Source organism: Mixophyes fleayi, chromosome 9 (assembly GCF_038048845.1).
Source record: "Mixophyes fleayi isolate aMixFle1 chromosome 9, aMixFle1.hap1, whole genome shotgun sequence".
Taxonomy (NCBI): domain Eukaryota; kingdom Metazoa; phylum Chordata; class Amphibia; order Anura; family Limnodynastidae; genus Mixophyes; species Mixophyes fleayi.
Window position 1 is genome coordinate 23,610,777 of NC_134410.1, and position 18,305 is coordinate 23,629,081.

General features: G+C 39.8%; 1 protein-coding gene across 2 annotated transcripts in view; it reads right to left on the reverse strand.

Moving 5' to 3' along the window:
* LOC142102228 (cytochrome P450 2C28-like) overlaps positions 1-18,305 on the reverse strand; it is a 41,184-nt gene that overhangs the window by 21,442 nt on the left and 1,437 nt on the right. The window contains exons 1-3 of one of the 2 annotated variants that reach the window (XM_075186947.1): positions 10,627-10,845; positions 10,006-10,168; positions 6,447-6,596 (exon numbers count right to left, since the gene is read on the reverse strand). In XM_075186947.1, the coding sequence (XP_075043048.1) occupies positions 6,447-6,596; positions 10,006-10,168; positions 10,627-10,806 (493 nt within the window). In that variant the 5' untranslated portion in view covers positions 10,807-10,845. Of the gene's footprint in view, positions 1-6,446; positions 6,597-10,005; positions 10,169-10,626; positions 10,846-18,305 lie in introns of those variants that run through there. The other variant, XM_075186948.1, reaches the window with a different exon arrangement.

Genomic DNA, 18,305 nt, shown 5'->3' on the forward strand with positions numbered 1-18,305 from the left:
AGAATCCTGTGAGAACGGGTTAAGAGAAATTGATTACTTCTATGTATCTATACGTGTACATTGAATCTCTCTTTCAGGAATTTGGATTTAATAGCATATTACTATTTGACTATATCTTAATTTATAAATATTGAATGAAACTGTCGGAACTGATTGCTATACCTGTCCATTTGGCTTCCTATATAAAGGATATTTGCAACCCCTACAACAGCTTTGAGAAAGTGTCGAGCACGGGCAGGAAACGCATCAGCTGGGTTTGCTGCTTAGTCTCTTTCTGGATATCTATCTGCCATTACTTGTGATCTGAAGCCGGAACGAGAATCACACTCGCTTCTTTACTAGCGAGACTGGCTTCACAGTTGCGCATCATTGCGCTAAGGTCGGTGGATTTTGCTGGAAAGTTTTCTGGAGTCAGGCTAACTATCGGAGTCCGCCAGGTGTTGCTTCAAATCCCTCCGGAGGGTGAATTTCGACACAGGTAAGCGGTGCAAACTTTTGATTGCCTGTTATCTATTTGGAACCAAACATTCGGGATTTACCCTATTTTGATAAAGAACCCGGGACAGTACATGTGGGTTATATTCCAACTACATGCTCGTTATTTGGAGCCAAACTATATGGGATACATATACCATTAAGTAAGAATTACAGGATCATACGTGTGGCACATATTCTGACCATCTGCTTCAGGTACAGGCTGGCAATTTCAGCCCGGGGGGGCGCACAGGCGGCGCGTCGTTGATGACGCGGCCGCATCCCGTGTCATGTGATGCGGCCGCCTGTGCGCTGACACGGCCGCATCCAGTGTCATCATCGATTTTGAATCCGGGGGACGGCCGGCCAGCCTTCCGGGTCAGCCCTAACATAGGTAATTCTGAGCTGCCTGGGGGGGGCGATGCCCCCCTGCCCCCCGGCCCAGCCCGCCCCTGATCTGCTTCGTGATTCTTTCTCAGCTCTGTGATCTCAGACTGTTGCTATTACCTATACAATGTGAGCCCACAACTGTGTATGGATTGACTAATCTATAATTGGATATCTCCGTTATATCACACTTTTTTTATGAGCCATAAGATACAGCGGTATTTATATATATATATATATATATATATATATATATATATATATATATATATATATATATGTACATATTTATACATGTTTTCGAGGCACCTCAGTACTGAAGGTTTGACCCTTTATATTATACATATTCAAATGATGTTGATGATCTAAGGGTGATTTATGCAATTGCTGGTATTGTTTTTTATTAATTTTTTATTGTACAGTAAACATTTATTGTGATTAGTATTAGGGACTGTCTCTTTGTCCTTGGCAGATACCTTGGTAACACTTTGTTTTTATACACCAAACTGACTAGTTTCTCGGCAGCGCAACCTGGTTTCTCTTTTTTGTTGTAACTAAGCTGTATGGCTAACTAGTAATTGTTTAATCAATTTAGTTTAAATACTAACACTGGATGTAAACATTTAGCTTTAATCTGTCTAATGGGTGATAGACAATGAAAAGCACCTAAATGCATTTTAGTAAATGAGCCATAATGGCTGTTTTACAATGAAGGATTGAAATTTAAGACATTGTAGAATAGTTCATAAGTCCCCCCAATGTGTTTACAGGGTAGAACTGCCTTTGTTAAGGGTTTTGTACCTTATAGTAAAAGTGAAGTCCAATTTATTATAGTTCCCTGTTGGATAAAAACTGCTAGGTGCAATAAAACTATAGCCAGAAGAAAATATATACAGTACACCAAAAATAAATATACAGTTTTCTAAAACACTATCTGAATGACTAGTGCCAAACGCATAAGAATTAAATGAAGATAGTAAAGTTAAAAGTAAAAATATAAAGAAACACTTTAAAGTGACCCAATGCAATCCTAGACTGTATTGGACCATGTTAAAGGAATGGCCAACTTTATTTTATTTTAAGCACCAATGTATATTATTGATCAGAATTTTAATTTGCAAATGAACCCCCTGGTCATCTTTTTTTCTGGGGACAGACAGGTATGCATTTCAAATATAAGGCTGCCCCTGTGATGCTTTATTTTCAGATCTTGACCATCTTCCTGTTAAAAGACACCGGACAACAGGCTTTTCACCTATAGCCTCTCCATTTCAGTTAAAGTGAGTTCTGCTTATTGATTCTCAGTTGCCCCCAGTACTATTTTGCATGAATCACTGGTATATATTAGCAATGGTACAAGTACTAGATCTAAGGAATCACAGGAAACATTTGTATCCAAGCTCAGAGACACAAAAAATAAGATCAATGTAAAGTTAGGGTCAGCAACAGTCAGGCAGATGCTGCACCAAATCCGCATCCAGAAAATAATCCAAAATCAATGTGTGCACATGCAGAAAACAGGCAAGACTAGGGGGCATGTTGGTTCAAAAATTCAAAGAACAAAAATAACATACAGTAACCAAACAGAACATACCACAGGTACTGCACAGCTTAGCTCAGAATCTAGGGTGTGTTCAGCCATGACTGCAGTCACACACCAGATGCTCATCTGCTTGACATCAGTGGGTTTGAATCTTACATTGCAAAAACCTATTCCTCCAAAAAATGATACAAATGAGCTTAGTGTTGAGTGTCTTATCTGGACCCACCTCTTCAAGTGGAACAGATGCACAAAAAAAAAACCATCCCGCAGCTAGGGAGAGGCTTTAAAGGCCCACCTACAGTAGAGTTAAGCCATGGTAATGGGGGGGGGGGGGGGGTTCCATGACCACTGTCAGAACTTTAGAACTGAGATAATGTATAGACTATTGAATCCTGTGTCTTTCCAGTCCTTCTGGAAATACAAGCCATATCATTTCCTTCAACTTCATCTAACTCTAGATAACAGAAAAAAAGTAGTAAGATTTATTCAGGGTTACTGAGCTGCAGAGTAACCTTATCACTGCTCACTACAGGTCAGTAAGTGGGGGGAAGGTTGTTTAGGCAAATGCAAAGTGGTAAACCTGCTGTATGAAAATTGTGATATTAGTTTTAGCTTACCAACCAACTGTATCTTAAGTAGGGATAAATTCTGGACTTCACCAACAATAGTTTTCTCTAGCGTCTAACCACAGCTTCCTTTGCCACAGTTATTGATCAATCCCTGTTATCCAGGTCCAGCTTGCTGGCTCTCTCATACTTCCCTGGTTACTCTGTTTAATCCTGGTATAGCTAATTATCTGTTCTAACTCCTATCTCTGAAGTCCTGAACTAAATTGTAATCATTTAGCTGTTGCATTAATCCATTTCTGGTTCATGGACCTTGGCAATCATCTCTTCCGCCTCCTGTTTCTGACATCCCGAACTGAAATGCATTAGTCCTACCCCAATGGAGATTGTGCAGTATTCTATATATATCTTTCTATATATATATATATATATATATATATATATATAGGTATATATATATATATATATATATATATATATATATATATTTATATACTGTATATATATATATATATATATGTATATATATATATATATATATATATATATATATGTATATATATATATATATATATATATATATATATATATATATATACATACATACATGTACACACACACCATAGAGAGTCTGCTATAACTAAAGTCAAGGCCAAAAATTTTGAGAAGGACACAAATATTAGTTTTCACAAAGTTTTCTGCTTCTGTGTTTTTAGACCTTTTGTTAGATGTTGCTATGGTATACTGAAGTAAAATTATAAGCATTTCATAAGTGTCAAAGGCTTTCATTGACAATTACTTTAAGTGTATTGAAACAGTCAATAATTGAAGTGTTGTCCTTTCTTTTTGAAGACGGCTGCAATTCACACTGGCATGCTGTCAATCAACTTCCACGCCCATTCTTGCCTAATCTATGCTTGGAGTTTGTCAGAATTTGTGGGTTTTTGTTTGTCCACCCGCCTCTTAAGGATTGACCACAAATTCTCAATGGGATTAAGGTCTGGGGAGTTGTCTGGCCATGGACCCAAAATTTCAATGTTTTGATCACCGAGCCACTTAGTTATCACTTTTGCCTTATGACAAGGTGCTCCATCATGCTAGAAAAGGCATTGTTCTTTACAGCGAACTTTGTGAAAACTAATACTTGTGTCATTCACAAATCTTTTGGCCATGACTGTATTAAACTTTTACCCTTCTCTGTAACAGTCCCAGCCTGAAGGAAACAATTGCGAAAATAAATCAATAGAAATAAGTACAGCTTTACACTGTCCTATTTAAGACTTTGAATAGCAATGTGTTATGTATGCAGAGTTAAATCCAGTTGAGTGTTGTTGGTCAGATCGAGGCATGGCCAACCTTGCTTACTGGTGTGTCATTTTGAATGGTCACCTAGAAGACGAAGAGAAAGACCATTTACCTGCTTGACAAATAACAGGTAATCTTCTGGCAGTTATAACTCCTTCCTCACTTGGACCAAGATAATCTGGTAGGCTTTGGTCCAATCAGAGGCCACATTTTGAATTTGCATGCTGCCTCTTTGCAGCGACTTATATTTACAGAAGATAAGAAGCTGCATTTATAACAGGAATACTTTGGAGATGCAGTGAGAAGATGCCGGGATCAAAAAACAAAACTCCTTGAAGAGGACACATGTTACTAAAACAGGAGCAGGGGGAAGGCAAAAGAGCTATCACGGTCTCCTCTTGCTGCCAACGAAAGCTGCTAGACTAAGCTAAGGTCTTCAGGCATCAGCAGATTCACACAGGGTCTAGGCAGAAGGCACAATTAACTCGGCCCAGATCCATGGGCATAATAAATTTGGGGTCTAGGCCTAGTAGTACCAGTTTAATTAATGTCTTGAGCCTGTGGGCACTAGTTCTATTCAGGCCTTAGGCTTGTGGGATTAGTAGTCAGGCACTAGCCCCCTGTACCAGATTCAGGCATTATGCCTGTAGTGCAATAAGAGTTTCTTCCCCTTCACTGTGCCCCTGCTATTGCCAGTCTTCATATCCCCCCTACACTATAACACCAAGGAGTGCCAGTAAACACCAACAATGCTAGGATTTAGCTCAGACAGTCCCCTACACTTGGGACCATGCCGTAGAGTGTAGTTTCCCTACCCTTTTAGTGTACAGCATTAGTAAAGATGTACCATGTTGCTTAGGCCCAGTTCTGTTATTCCCTAAATTTCCATGTGCCCTTATTCAAATAGGACCTATCAGTCAGACCCCCATAAAAGGTAGGCTTTTGATCTGTCATTACTGTTTATTTCCTATCTGTGACTTTATTACATTATGGCTGTCACTGTTGTGCCTAAGTTAGTGTAGTACATTACACCTAGGAGTTAGTTTTGCAAAGCATACCGGTCACACAGAACGTTGTTAGTACCAGGGCACTGCTGTTGTTGCATTAGCTAGCACTTGCGAGGCGGCATATTATACTCAATCAAAAGCATAGTTCTTTGGGAGGGCTGCTGTGTATCATCTTTAGCCACGGACTCTAATCAAGAGACTTTTCTACAGTGAGTGTCCCCCACTTCATGTCACTCTTGATTGGTAATGTATTCGTGCGTGTGTCTTCCATGTGGTGAATATCTGTTGTCTTTTGCCCAGGACAGAACATACTCTAGATGTTTGCATTTGGAGTATGGTACAATTACCCCAGACCAACCAAACAACTCAGTCAATACCTCTGTCCCATACCTCCATGACTACATTTGTAATTACAGCTTGTGTTTCCTCCCTAACCCAGACCATGAAAGAGATTGCAAGGATGCTGCTGGGAAGGTCAATGCTGGTGGACCTATTAAGGCCAAGTGAGCCCCTCTTACAGCATCTTCTAGTAAAATTTGCGGTTATAAACAGTAATAATATAAAGCACCTGAGATTGTACCTTTGCTTACACTTAAGAAGATTTACTGGACAGGTTTTGTTGCTCTGACCAGAACTTTTTTCTTTATTTCCTCAGCTGGTGCTTCCTCCCTAGCCCAGATCATGAAGGAGCTTGGAGGGAGGTTGCTGCTGAATCTGTCAAGACCAAGTGGGCCTCTTGCACAGCATCTTCTAGTAAAATTTGTGGTTATAAAGAATAATCATAGGATTGACCTGAGAGTGTACCATAGGAAAACTTACTGGAAAGGTTTTTTTGACTAAAATAATAATAAATGTCAGCTATGTCACAAAATATCAAAATAACAAGGCATAGTAAGATAATAACTATGCAATTGTCAGACACATTTAATAGATGAAATCTTGATTGCAGAAAAGGGTATTTGTAGACATTGTCCTACACAGGTTTAAACCTATTGCTAAAGTTTTATTTTTTATATTATATTATATCATATATTTTATATTAGATGTATTTATATTTGTTTAAATGTAAGACATAGATTTTTTATAAGTTCTATGATACTATTTTTACTATTTTTTCATTCACCTTTATGAATACTTTTGTTTTATTTTTCATTCTCCACCCACCTTTGTCCTTCATAAATTTCTCTGTAAGACAACGGGCCTCCTCCTGGATCCGCTCTTCAATGCTCCGCTTCCCCATTCCAAAATTTCTCAGAGTAAGGAGAGAGAATCGACGCATTGTTTTCCATCTTTCTCCATTGCTCATTATGACCCCTAAAAATCCAAACATTGTGCTCACTTCCAATTATAGTTTTTCCTAAATTAGTTTCATATCGTAAAGTAATCAAAAATAGTTCAAGTTATTCTACTACCTTGAATGGAAGTGTAAATGGCAGCAGTAGCTAGGCATTTCTGATTGGCTGTTCGTGAATTCACCTCTGAATTAATGCGCTTTCTGCATTGATTGTGTGCATATTAAATGATTTTGTGGATGCCTAACTTATGTTTTTTCTTCGCTATGAAAACAAAAGTTAATAAATGTTTCTTGTGCTGATGACCTGAATGTTCTTATGTCAGTGTATGTATTCCTGACATAAACCTTGCACATATACCACAGGTGCAGAGCTGGATACATCTTGACATGTCTATGACTCAGTATATAGGTATCAGTGCATTAGTTTTATGTAGGGATGTGCACCGGCCACTTTTGGCGTCTCGTGTTTTGTGTTTTGGATTCGGATTTGCTTGAGGTTTTGGGTTCGGATTTGTTTCGCAAAACACCTGATGAAAGGTTTTGGTTCGGATTTAAGGTTTTGGATTCGGATTTATTTTGAAAAAAACATAAAAAGTGTTAAAATCAAGTTTTTTTGGTTTATTTTCACTCCTACGCTATTATTAACCTCAATAACATTCATTAGCAATCATTTCCACTAATTCCCAGTCTATTCTGAACACCTCACACCTCACAATATTGTTTTTAGTCCAAAACGTTTCACCGAGGTAGCTTTCTGGACTGCATAGTGCAGTGGTCCCGGTACACAATTTGGTACCGGGGCCACAATATATCACCCTCAACTGGTCTCAATTTCACCAAAAAAGTATCTGGACTGCGTAGTGGAGTGGTCCCCACAATATAATAAAAAAACCCTCAACTGGTCTGAATTCCACCAAACAAGTATCTGGACTGCGTAGTGGAGTGGCCCCGGTACCCAATTTGATACCGGGGCCACAATATAATAAAAAACCCCTCAACTGGTCTGAATTTTACCAAAAAAGTATCTGGACTGCGTAGTGGAGTGGTCCCCACAATATAATAAAAAAAAACCTCAACTGGTCTGAATTTCACCAAAAAAGTATCTGGACTGCGTAGTGGAGTGGTCCCCACAATATAATAAAAAAACCCTCAACTGGTCTGAATTTTACCAAAAAAGTATCTGGACTGCGTAGTGGAGTGGTCCCCACAATATAATACTTTATCCTCCAAATTTTTGTTTTCCATTATATGTAGCACAAGAGAGCGTACCCCTAAGCCACACACACTCAGCAAAGCCTTTAAAAATTGTATGCGGCACAGGAGAGTACCACTGGACTTATACTGCTGAATCAGTGAACTTTGTAATAGCAGTACCACTGGACTTATACTGCTGAATCTGTGAACTTTGTAATATAGCAGTACCACTGGACTTATACTGCTGAAGCAGTGAACTTTGTAATAGCAGTACCACTGGACTTATACTGCGGAATTAGTGAACTTTTTAATAGCAGTACCACTGGACTTATACTGCTGAATCAGTGAACTTTGTAATATATCAGTACCACTGGACTTATACTGCTGAATCAGTGAACTCTGTAATAGCAGTACCACTGGACTTATACTGCTGAATCTGTGAACTTTGTAATATAGCAGTACCACTGGACTTATACTGCTGAATCAGTGAACTTTGTAATAGCAGTACCACTGGACTTATACTGCTGAATCAGTGAACTTTGTAATATATCAGTACCACTGGACTTATACTGCTGAATCAGTGAACTTTGTAATATATCAGTACCACTGGACTTATACTGCTGAATCTGTGAACTTTGTAATATAGCAGTACCACTTGACTTATACTGCTGAATCAGTGAACTTTGTAATATATCAGTACCACTTGACTTATACTGCTGAATCAGTGAACTTTGTAATATATCAGTACCACTGGACTTATACTGCTGAATCAGTGAACTTTGTAATATAGCAGTACCACTTGACTTATAGTGCTGAATCAGTGAACTTTGTAATATAGCAGTACCACTGGACTTATACTGCTGAATCAGTGAACTTTGTAATATAGCAGTACCACTGGAATTATACTGCTGAATCAGTGAACTTTGTAATATAGCAGTACCACTGGACTTATAACGCAGAATCAGTGAACTTTGCAATATAGCAGTACCACTGGACTTATACTGCAGAATCAGTGAACTTTGTAATATAGCAGTACCAATGGACTTATACTGCAGAATCAGTGAACTTTGTAATATAGCAGTACCAATGGACTTATACTGCAGGATTGTTTTAGGATATTTTTTTTTTTTTTTTTATAATTACTTTTTTTGTAATTTTTTATAATTTGGGAATAATGGGGAAATAACAATGCCCTTAGAAGGACAGAGCACAGGACACAGCACCACTGGACTGAGCAGAACACAGCACAGCACAGAACTGAACAGCACAACACAGCACAGCACAGCACAGAACTGAACAGCACAGCACAGCACGAGATATAGCAGGACAGAGGACCACCTAACACAACCTCCCTCTACCCTGATCAATGCCCGAGTGAAGATGGCGGCGACTAGCGGGGAATTTATAGGATCCGAGTATCGCGAGATCTGACAGCGGGATTATGACTCAGAGCCTCGCTTTCAGTTTTGCAATTGGCAGGAATACCCGGATCTGTCTCGGATCCGGCTCGGATTGGCAACGTTCGGGTGGGCTCGGATTTCAGATATCCGAGCCCGCTCATCTCTAGTTTTATGGGCAGAATATTTTTAGCGCAATATACACCCAACAATTAATTGTTTTTTTTACTGGACTTTAAAGCTATAAATAAAAGACTGCTGCCAATGTACTTATTAAATTACCAGTGATGAGTTTCTGAATTTTGTCATATCTATTTTACTATTTCTTGTTATATCAGGTTACTGTAAGTGGTCTAGGTTGAGAAGCATGTTCCATATAACAATATCAATTTAAATGTGGTCTGGAGTAGAAATAAGGGAAAGTCAATAAATCTGAGAGAAATGTAATATTGAACTTGGAACAGTAGTCTCTATATGACAGACAATATTATTACATCCTGATGATTACTATGATTAGATTTTGAATTATTTAAATAGATTACCTTGTCTCAACACATTTCATGAAACTGTATTAATTAAATTATATAAATAAAACACAACCTAAAACTGTATTATTACCTATGAATTACCTGCTCCTTCCACGCCGAGAAACTATGAGGCAGCTCTGTGCAGCCATTTTTCTCAATCAGAAACCACAATTGAAGGTGTTGCAGCTTCTGATTGGTCCTTCCATTCACAACCCCTCTTGGCAGCCATTTTTAATTTTCAACCAAAATGTTCAGCCACTTAAGTGGTAGTGCCGCTTTAAGTATTATTAATATATTTTTAAATATCTTACCATAACCCTTAAAGAACAGGTCTACTGCTTCCATTTTCCCTCTGTCACTAAAGACATCACTGTGGTCAACCAGCGCCTCCTTCACTGCATCGTAGCCAATTAGCATGACTGCGCGTTGATTGGCCAGGTAGATGGTATACACAGGTCCATACTTCTTACTCAGCTTTAAGAGACATTACAATAGTGCTGTAGTACTTTTCTTAGGTCAAAATGTTATAGGTCAACATTTGGGATACATGCTTGCACTATAGCGAAATGTAATCACTAATACAGTTGTCGAGTGGAAACATTGCAATTTTTCTTAATAAAATTCTAAGATTTTTTACTATATAAATGAGCAGCAGTAGTATCTATCTATCTCTCTTCCTCCCTCTATCTATAGATGGATGAACTATGTGTGTTTTAGATAAACAGCATATGTCTTTTTTTTTCTAATTAGCATAAATGCTCTAGAGAGCTCTTTATCTGTCTGTCTATTTATCTGTCTGTAACTTAACAACAATCTAACTGCATATACTTATAAACAAAATACATTGTAGCATATTGGAGAGAGACAGCTGCATTCAGCACTGCAGCAATCTGTTGTATTACAATATTAGAGATACAAATGTTCCCGCTTACCTTAACCAGAGATTGTGGCAATTCTGTGGTACTAATCTGCATGATATTCCCCAGCAGGGGCAGAGGTGTGGGCCCTGGGGGCAAATTTTTCTGCTTTACTGTTTTCCACCATTTAATGAGGTAAATCAGGATAGTGACCCCAGTAGCCAGGAGAAGAGTCACTGCTATATTCAGTGCCATTCTGAGCGCAGAATAATGACAGCAGCGTCTCTGAACTGTGTTCCTGACTAGAAAAAGCTCTGACACTGAACAACAGTCCAAATACCATGTGACCATTGAGGAAAGGGTGGGTGTGTTTGAGACAAGTGTAGAGTTACAGCTGTTTTGCTTCGGGTGTGGTAAATGCTGTATTGCATAAGGTATTGTAAATGCTGTGCAAAGCATTACTATATGGTTACATAAAATTATTTGTGAGGTACACAGTAAGCTTCGTTTTGCACAACAATCAGGACAGAAAAATAATAACATCTCTATAGAATTAGCTTTGAAACCAACATGAGAGAAATGATAAAAGGAGATGGAGGCGGCAGAAATCTGATAGATCATCATCAACCTTCAAATCTTTCCTACTGGGCATCATACATGTCTTTAGGATTGAAGAGTCAGACACAGTCAGATATAGACATGTAACTTTAATGAGTACTTAACACCACTGATTTTATATACATATATAGACTATAAAATATAAATTAAAATATAAAATTATGTATATATATATATATATATATGTCCATGGTGATGCTCACAGAGTCACAAAGTATTTCTGATGTACCAATCTTCTGTTTTATTGTCAGGCTGGCAAACATTATCCTGACAAAAGCACTAATCTAACACAGTTCATCTCTCTCTATTATAGATACAAATGTTCCCGCTTACCTTAAATAGAGATTGTGGCAATTCTGTGGTACTAATCTGCATGATATTCCGCAGCAGGGGCAGAGGTGTTGGCCTTGGGGGCAAATTTTTTTGCTTTGCTGTATTCCACCATTTATTGAGATAAATCAGGAGAAGTGTCACTGCTATATTCAGTGCCATTCTGAGGGCAGAATAATGGCAGTAGCGTCTCTTACCTATATCCCTCTGTGTTTATGATTAGAAAAATATTTTACACTGAACAACAGTCTAATAGGCATGTGACCATTGCGAAAAGGTTGGGTGTGTTTGAGATAGTGATGGGAAAATCTAATTTATTTTGGAGATTAGTTCATTCTGATCTAGTACACTCAAAAGAATAGTTCAAAAGATTAGTTCATTTAGTTAATTTTACTCATTTGACTCATTTTGTTCATTCGGCTCATTTGACTCAGTTCATTTGGCTCCTTTGACTCAGTTAGTTCATTTGGCTCATTTGACTCAGTTAGTTCATTTGGCTCATTTGACTCAGTTAGTTCATTTAGTTCTTTTTCCTCAGTTAGTTCTGTTAGATCACTGGCTCTGGAACACTGCTGAGAGAAGTGATTGGAAACATAGATCTAGTCTATTACACATACTGTAGGCATATCTACTACTACCTCATTAGATTAGCTATTGCTCTGTTAAAATGATCAGATAAGTTTAATATGTATGATTATTTTTAATATTTTAAAAAGGGCAATCACTTGTAGTGACATGTTGGGCTCTGCAAAGTTAATTACATTTTCATTATTATTTTTTACTTCCATAATATTCAAATGAGAAAGACCCAAATTCTAGTATTATAAAGTTTCACTTTTTACTTTTAAAGTACAGTGATTAGATAACAAAATCTTTGACCTAATGTTATTTTGCTAATTTCAACCATTAATGTCACTGAATGCATGCCAGTGCCATGATTAACAATGGAGAAGACAGGAGTACAGCCCTGGGCCTCCACATAAAAATAGGCCCATCATTATTACAACATGATGATGACCAACTGGCCACACGGTTGGCCATAAATGATAAGTATTAAAATTGCATTTCTGTTTTCCTTTCTAAATTATGCAATTTTGCGTTTTTTTGTTTTTTTTTAGGAACTTCAATAGTGATCTGGGAATATTAGAGCAGCATGAAGCGATTCTCAGGGAATCGCGCCATTCTGCCCCCGCCCCCTGTGATGTAATGCCTGTTTTGGGTCTTTTTACTGCTGTAAAAAGACCCAAAACAGGCATCCACTCCATTCACTGGGAGCGGGGCCAAAATGGTGTGATTCACAAAGCCCCACCCCCTCCGCCCATAGCCCGCTCCAGGAACTCCCGGACATGACAAACAAGTTGACAAGTATGGCTAATCAGCTGTCATTTATCTAGCAGAGTCTATAAAGTAGCAGAAACTGATTGGTTGCCATGGACAACGTTTCCACATTATCTCTCTTGAAGGTTTAATACATCTCCCCTGTATATATGGTGGACTAAACAAAACTACAGTATTTAGCATGCAGCACTCAGCAGTGCAATGTGTATTGAGCTGACAGGGATGGGAATGTATCCTGTGACTTGTGAGCTAAATGATTCAAAAGAGCCAGAAGAGCCAAATGAACTATATGAACTCCTGAGCCAGGAGAATGACTCATGTCTCATAGTTCAGTGATCAGCTCCACAGAGTCTCACACAATGTCTGAGCACAGTAGTGCCACCTTTGGTAGTTTAGAGGTAGAGACTCAAGAATATTGCATGACAGAGCTGAATAGCAGTGCTGCTGTATAAGCACCTACAAACAAGAGATGCTCAGGAGTCCTAGAGATGCTAAGGAGGGTGTGCTACAGATGCCAGTTAGAGATGCTCAGGAAGGTGTGCTCGGTTCTCAGGGAACCGAGCACACCTGAATTTCAGTGATCCGAGTATCGAGCCGGTTCAGCTCGGTACTTTTGCGCGACCTCGGAATTGAAAATGTTGCAAAACTTCATTGTTACTTTGTCGGATCTCGCGAGTTTTGGATTCTTTAAGTACTGCCCTCCACGGGGATCCAGCGCCATTTCACAGAAGGACACTGAAGGGATTACATGGTTCTTGGCAGTCTCTAGTGCAGTTGGGCCGTGTCATAGCTAGAAAAGAAAGCAGAGGGGTAGTAGAGTTCTTCACATTCTCCAGTAACATTCAGGAGAGCTCCATTGCTCCATTGCTAATTGACATTGCTAAAACATAAATATTAGGGCTGTCAGTCTTGGTCTAAATGTGCAGTCAAATTGTACAGTGTTATATAGCTCACACACAAACAGGAGAGCTCCATTGCTAAGTGTCATTGCTGAAATAAAAATAATAGTGCTGGCAGTCTTGGTCTAAATCTGCAGTCAAATTGTACTGTGGATTCACAGCAGTACACAGAAGACCAGGAGCACCAAGAAGCTTCTGGCACCAGTCATGATGATAGTAATCCCTCTGTGTCATCTCCTAAAGCATATGTTAAAGTGCATAGTGTTTTTAAGTCAGGGAAACAAAAATGTAAAAAACACCTTTTACCTTGGTCAAGAAAAAGACCTGTAATCCAGGCAAAGTATGCAGACAAAAATAAAATTGCCAACATGCCATTCTACACATGCAGTGCCAAGGAAAGAATGAGGCCTTTGCCTTTTTCTATGAGTGCTAGTTCTGCAACTGTCACTGAGGCATCTTCTTCAGTCATGACCAAGCAGACCTTGTCATTCTGACTTAAAAAGTGGTGCCAAAATACTTTTACATGTAAAAGCTGAGCTGGAAGAGAACAGTAAGGCACTAAAGGAAAATATATTCAGACTAATAAATGACAGAAATCCAGACGAGGATGTTGATGAGGATGATGTTGTTTGTGTAAGTCCTGCAACACTGGAAGCAGTTTGTTTACGTGATAAGAAGAAGGCCATTGTCATGCCTGTGCATTACACCAAAAAAATCCACATCTTATATGTAGAATTTATTTTATCCAAACCCTGACAACAGTTGTCTAACCATCTGTAGTGTTTGTAAAGCCACAGTCAGTAGAGGTAGGGACCTTAACCGTCTAGAAACCTCATCCATGTTGCGCCATTTGAAGCGAGTTCATGGCAAGTTATTGGGAAAATCGGAAACTTATGCTAAAAAAATAACAACAAGAAATCCAGCATCAGCTACCTCCCTTCTCTCAAATAGATCCCGACACCTGCAATCTACACCGTCCTCATCAATGTCCTCAGAGTTAGTCCTGCATCCAAGTTGCTAAGGCTAGATAAATCCACTATCCTGGATTCCTCAGAAGAATTCTAGATTTAGTCCCACTGCTGCTGCTGCTGCTGGACTGGATCTTCATCCCAGAAGAAGACAAAAAAAAAGACTACTAGTACGTACAACAATTGACTGTTAAACAATCCTTTGCAAGAGGAAGCAAGTATGAAAGCTGTTGTAAAGCGGACCACAGACGCCATGGCGACTATGCTAATATTAGATCTGCGTCCAATATCCACTATTAATGCAGCTGGTTTTAGACAGTTACTTGAAATCTTGTGTCCCCGTTACCAAATTCCATCAAGACACCATTTTACTAGAAAATCTATTCCTCACCTCTACCTGAAGGTTCGACAAAATCTAATTATTGGGCTACAAAATGCCATTATACCCACTGTACACTTAACCACAGATATGTGGACAAGCCGAACTGGGCAAACTAATGATTATATGACTGTGACAGCCCACTGGGTTGGTGATTCGCCTTCACCAGCAGGAACAGCAGCAGCATGTACCCAAGTACGTCACATTTGTCAGAGGCAGGCTACTCTGTGTATCAGCGGCTTCACTAAGAGGCATCAGCTGACAATCTGTTACAATAACTAAGGGATGTCATTGCAACATGGCTTATTCCGCTTGGACTCTCCTCAGGATATGTCATTTCTGATAACGCCACCCATATTGTGAGAACACTACAGCTGGATGAATTCTATCACATTCCCTGTTTTACTCGCACAATAAACTTGGTGGTGCAGAGGTTTTTAAAAAAAAATGGCAGGGATGTGCAAGAGATGCTGTCTGTGTCCCGTAAAATATCTGGAAATATCCGGCATTCGGCAACAGCATGTAGGAGATTTCAGCACCTACAAGAGCAATTTAATTTGCCCTCTCACCAACTGAAGCAAGAGGTGGTAACAATGTGGAATTCCACCCTGTATATGCTTCTGAGGAAAGAAGGGGGGATGTATTTTACTCAAGTGGAGAATACTTTCCGTGTTTCGCAAGGTGCTGAAACCACTTAAAGTAGTCACCTGTGAAGTAAGTTCAGACACCGCTAGCTTCAGCCAAGTAATTCCCTTAATTAAACTTTTGGAATAGCAGCTTGAGAAACTGAAGGAGGAGATGAAACAAAGCAATTACGCTAAGTATGTCGGACTTGTAGACTTTATTTGCCTCACCAGGATCCAAGAGTTATCAAAATCTTGAAATCAGATCCCTACATTTTGGCGACTGTGCTTGATTCTAGGTTTAAGAGCTATGTCTTCTCTTTGCTTCCAACTGACCCAGATCTCAAGAGATGCAAGGAGCTCCTGATGAGCAAGATGACAGCTCAAATGTTACGTGACAAGACGGCGTCTCCTTCTCAGTCAACTGCTGCTAGGAAAAAAACGTAGCTTTCCCAAGGATGATGCAGATGACTCAGCACATCATTTTGACATCTGGGGGTAAATGTATAAACCTTCGGTTTCTTCAACTCCCGCGAGTTTGGCGTCTTTGGCGCTTAAATTTAAAGCGGCGCTGCTTTGTAAAGGGAAGTTTCCCTTTACAAGGCAGCGCCGCTTTAAATTTAAGTGCCGAACATCTCAAACTATGTTCATATGCTGACCACTAACACACACTACATTTATATGCTGACACACACACATATACACATACTACTACCGCACTCCCACCCCCTCATTTTCCTGGTTCAATCTGCATGTGCGTGCAACTTCCTCTCTTCTTCACACATGGGACGGCACCAGTCACGTGGTACGCATCCCATGTGACTACAATAGAACAGCACACAGAGTGGGAGAGAGGGGGGATGGATCTAAGGATACACAGAACAACGGGAGAAAGTGGCTGGTCCCAGGGAAGGGGCCAGCCACCTACTCTGACTGTAGGGACCAGCCCAAAATCTTTTTTTGTCCGGCCCAGTGGACATATGCCCCCCCGCCAAAGGCCCAGCCCGCCCCCGCTGTTGATATGCAGGGAATGGGAGGAAGGGGATGTTGCAGATTATGCTTCATTCATTCAGTCAATAGGCACACACTGAGAAGTTTTTTTGTGGAATAACTTTTATATTAAACTTACATGAGAACAAAACTCAAACATTCTTTGTACAACAGAATACATTACTATAACACAGAGCGACACATTTAGGAACAGCTCCACCTTCAGTCCCTCCAGTGTAATCATTTAAGCAACAATGAGTCTGAGCCAGTTGCCTAATATCAACAGGGGAGGGGTACAAATGGACTTCAAAAGTGCTAGACATGCTGCTGGGGTGAGGCTGTGACCCACATTGTGATGTGAATACAACTCTATCAAGATGTGACTACGCCCACTCGTGCTGATTCAAGGCACTGAAAAACTGAAGGCATGCCTAAAAGTATCATAATTAATGTGCACCAGCCATTCTGTAGCTTAACAGTGTCCCTTAGACTCAACATGATACAATAAGTCCACATTTTCCATACACAGTTGGGGTAGTTTATTGTAGTGAATAGTGCACTATGACTAAAATATATGCTCTCTTGTCACAGAACTCTCATTTAATTGTAAATAGGTTGAGATATTACAAAACTCTTCCATGGTGCACAATTCATTTGCAACAATCTATGCTTTATTTATATTAACCTGTAGTCTTATTTTTCCTCTCAAATAATTGCCTCCCTGGGCACACCCAGGGCTGGATTAACCTTAGGGTTTACTGGGCTATAGCCCAGGGGCCTCGGGCATCCAGGGGGCCCTTCAAAGTCTTGAGCAGCATTATTGATCGGTCCGGGGGCGGGGGCGCCCCCATCCCGATCAATGCTGCTGAGCACTACAGAGATTTAAAGATAGGGTGGCGGGAAAAATGGCTCATGGAGCAGCCTCCGATGTGGGTAACAGTGGGTGATATTTTAACCCTATTCAGCACTGCACATTTAAAATGGTTTAAAATATTAAAATTACAATTATCTCTTAATATTTATATTAGATACATACAGAGAACACAGCTAGTTCATAATTGCATGGTGCAGAAAGTCCAAATTCCGAGTAACAACAATAAGATACTAGATAATCTTTCACTACTGCTGATAGTTCGAACGGGTGACTCCTCTGTGCTGCGCTACGCAATGGATGTTGGGGATGTCACCCCCGACATTCACTGCGAGCGCTGCACAGAGGAGGAGACTAGGGAGGGAGCCGGAGCGCCAGCTGACGTGACCGCAAGGTAAGTATTTTCTTTTTTTTTTTGCAGGATTTTTTTTTTCATTAACAGCGCTGCTCCCTTGCCACAACCAAAACTCCTGCTGGGCCACATTTACAGGCGTGCTGGGCCGCAGGCTGCCCGCGGGCCGCGGGTTGGACAACCCTGATGTAGAGGGAAAAAAAAGCAAAATTACGTGATTTTAGAAAAAAAAATAGGGATTTTAGAAAAAAATAGGGATCCAAAACCAAAACCAAAACACACAAGGGTGGTTTTGACAGGTCCAGTTGATCCAGATCCAAAACCAAAATCTAAACCAGAACACGGGAGTCAGTAAACATCTCTAGTTATAGCACCTTTTTCTATGC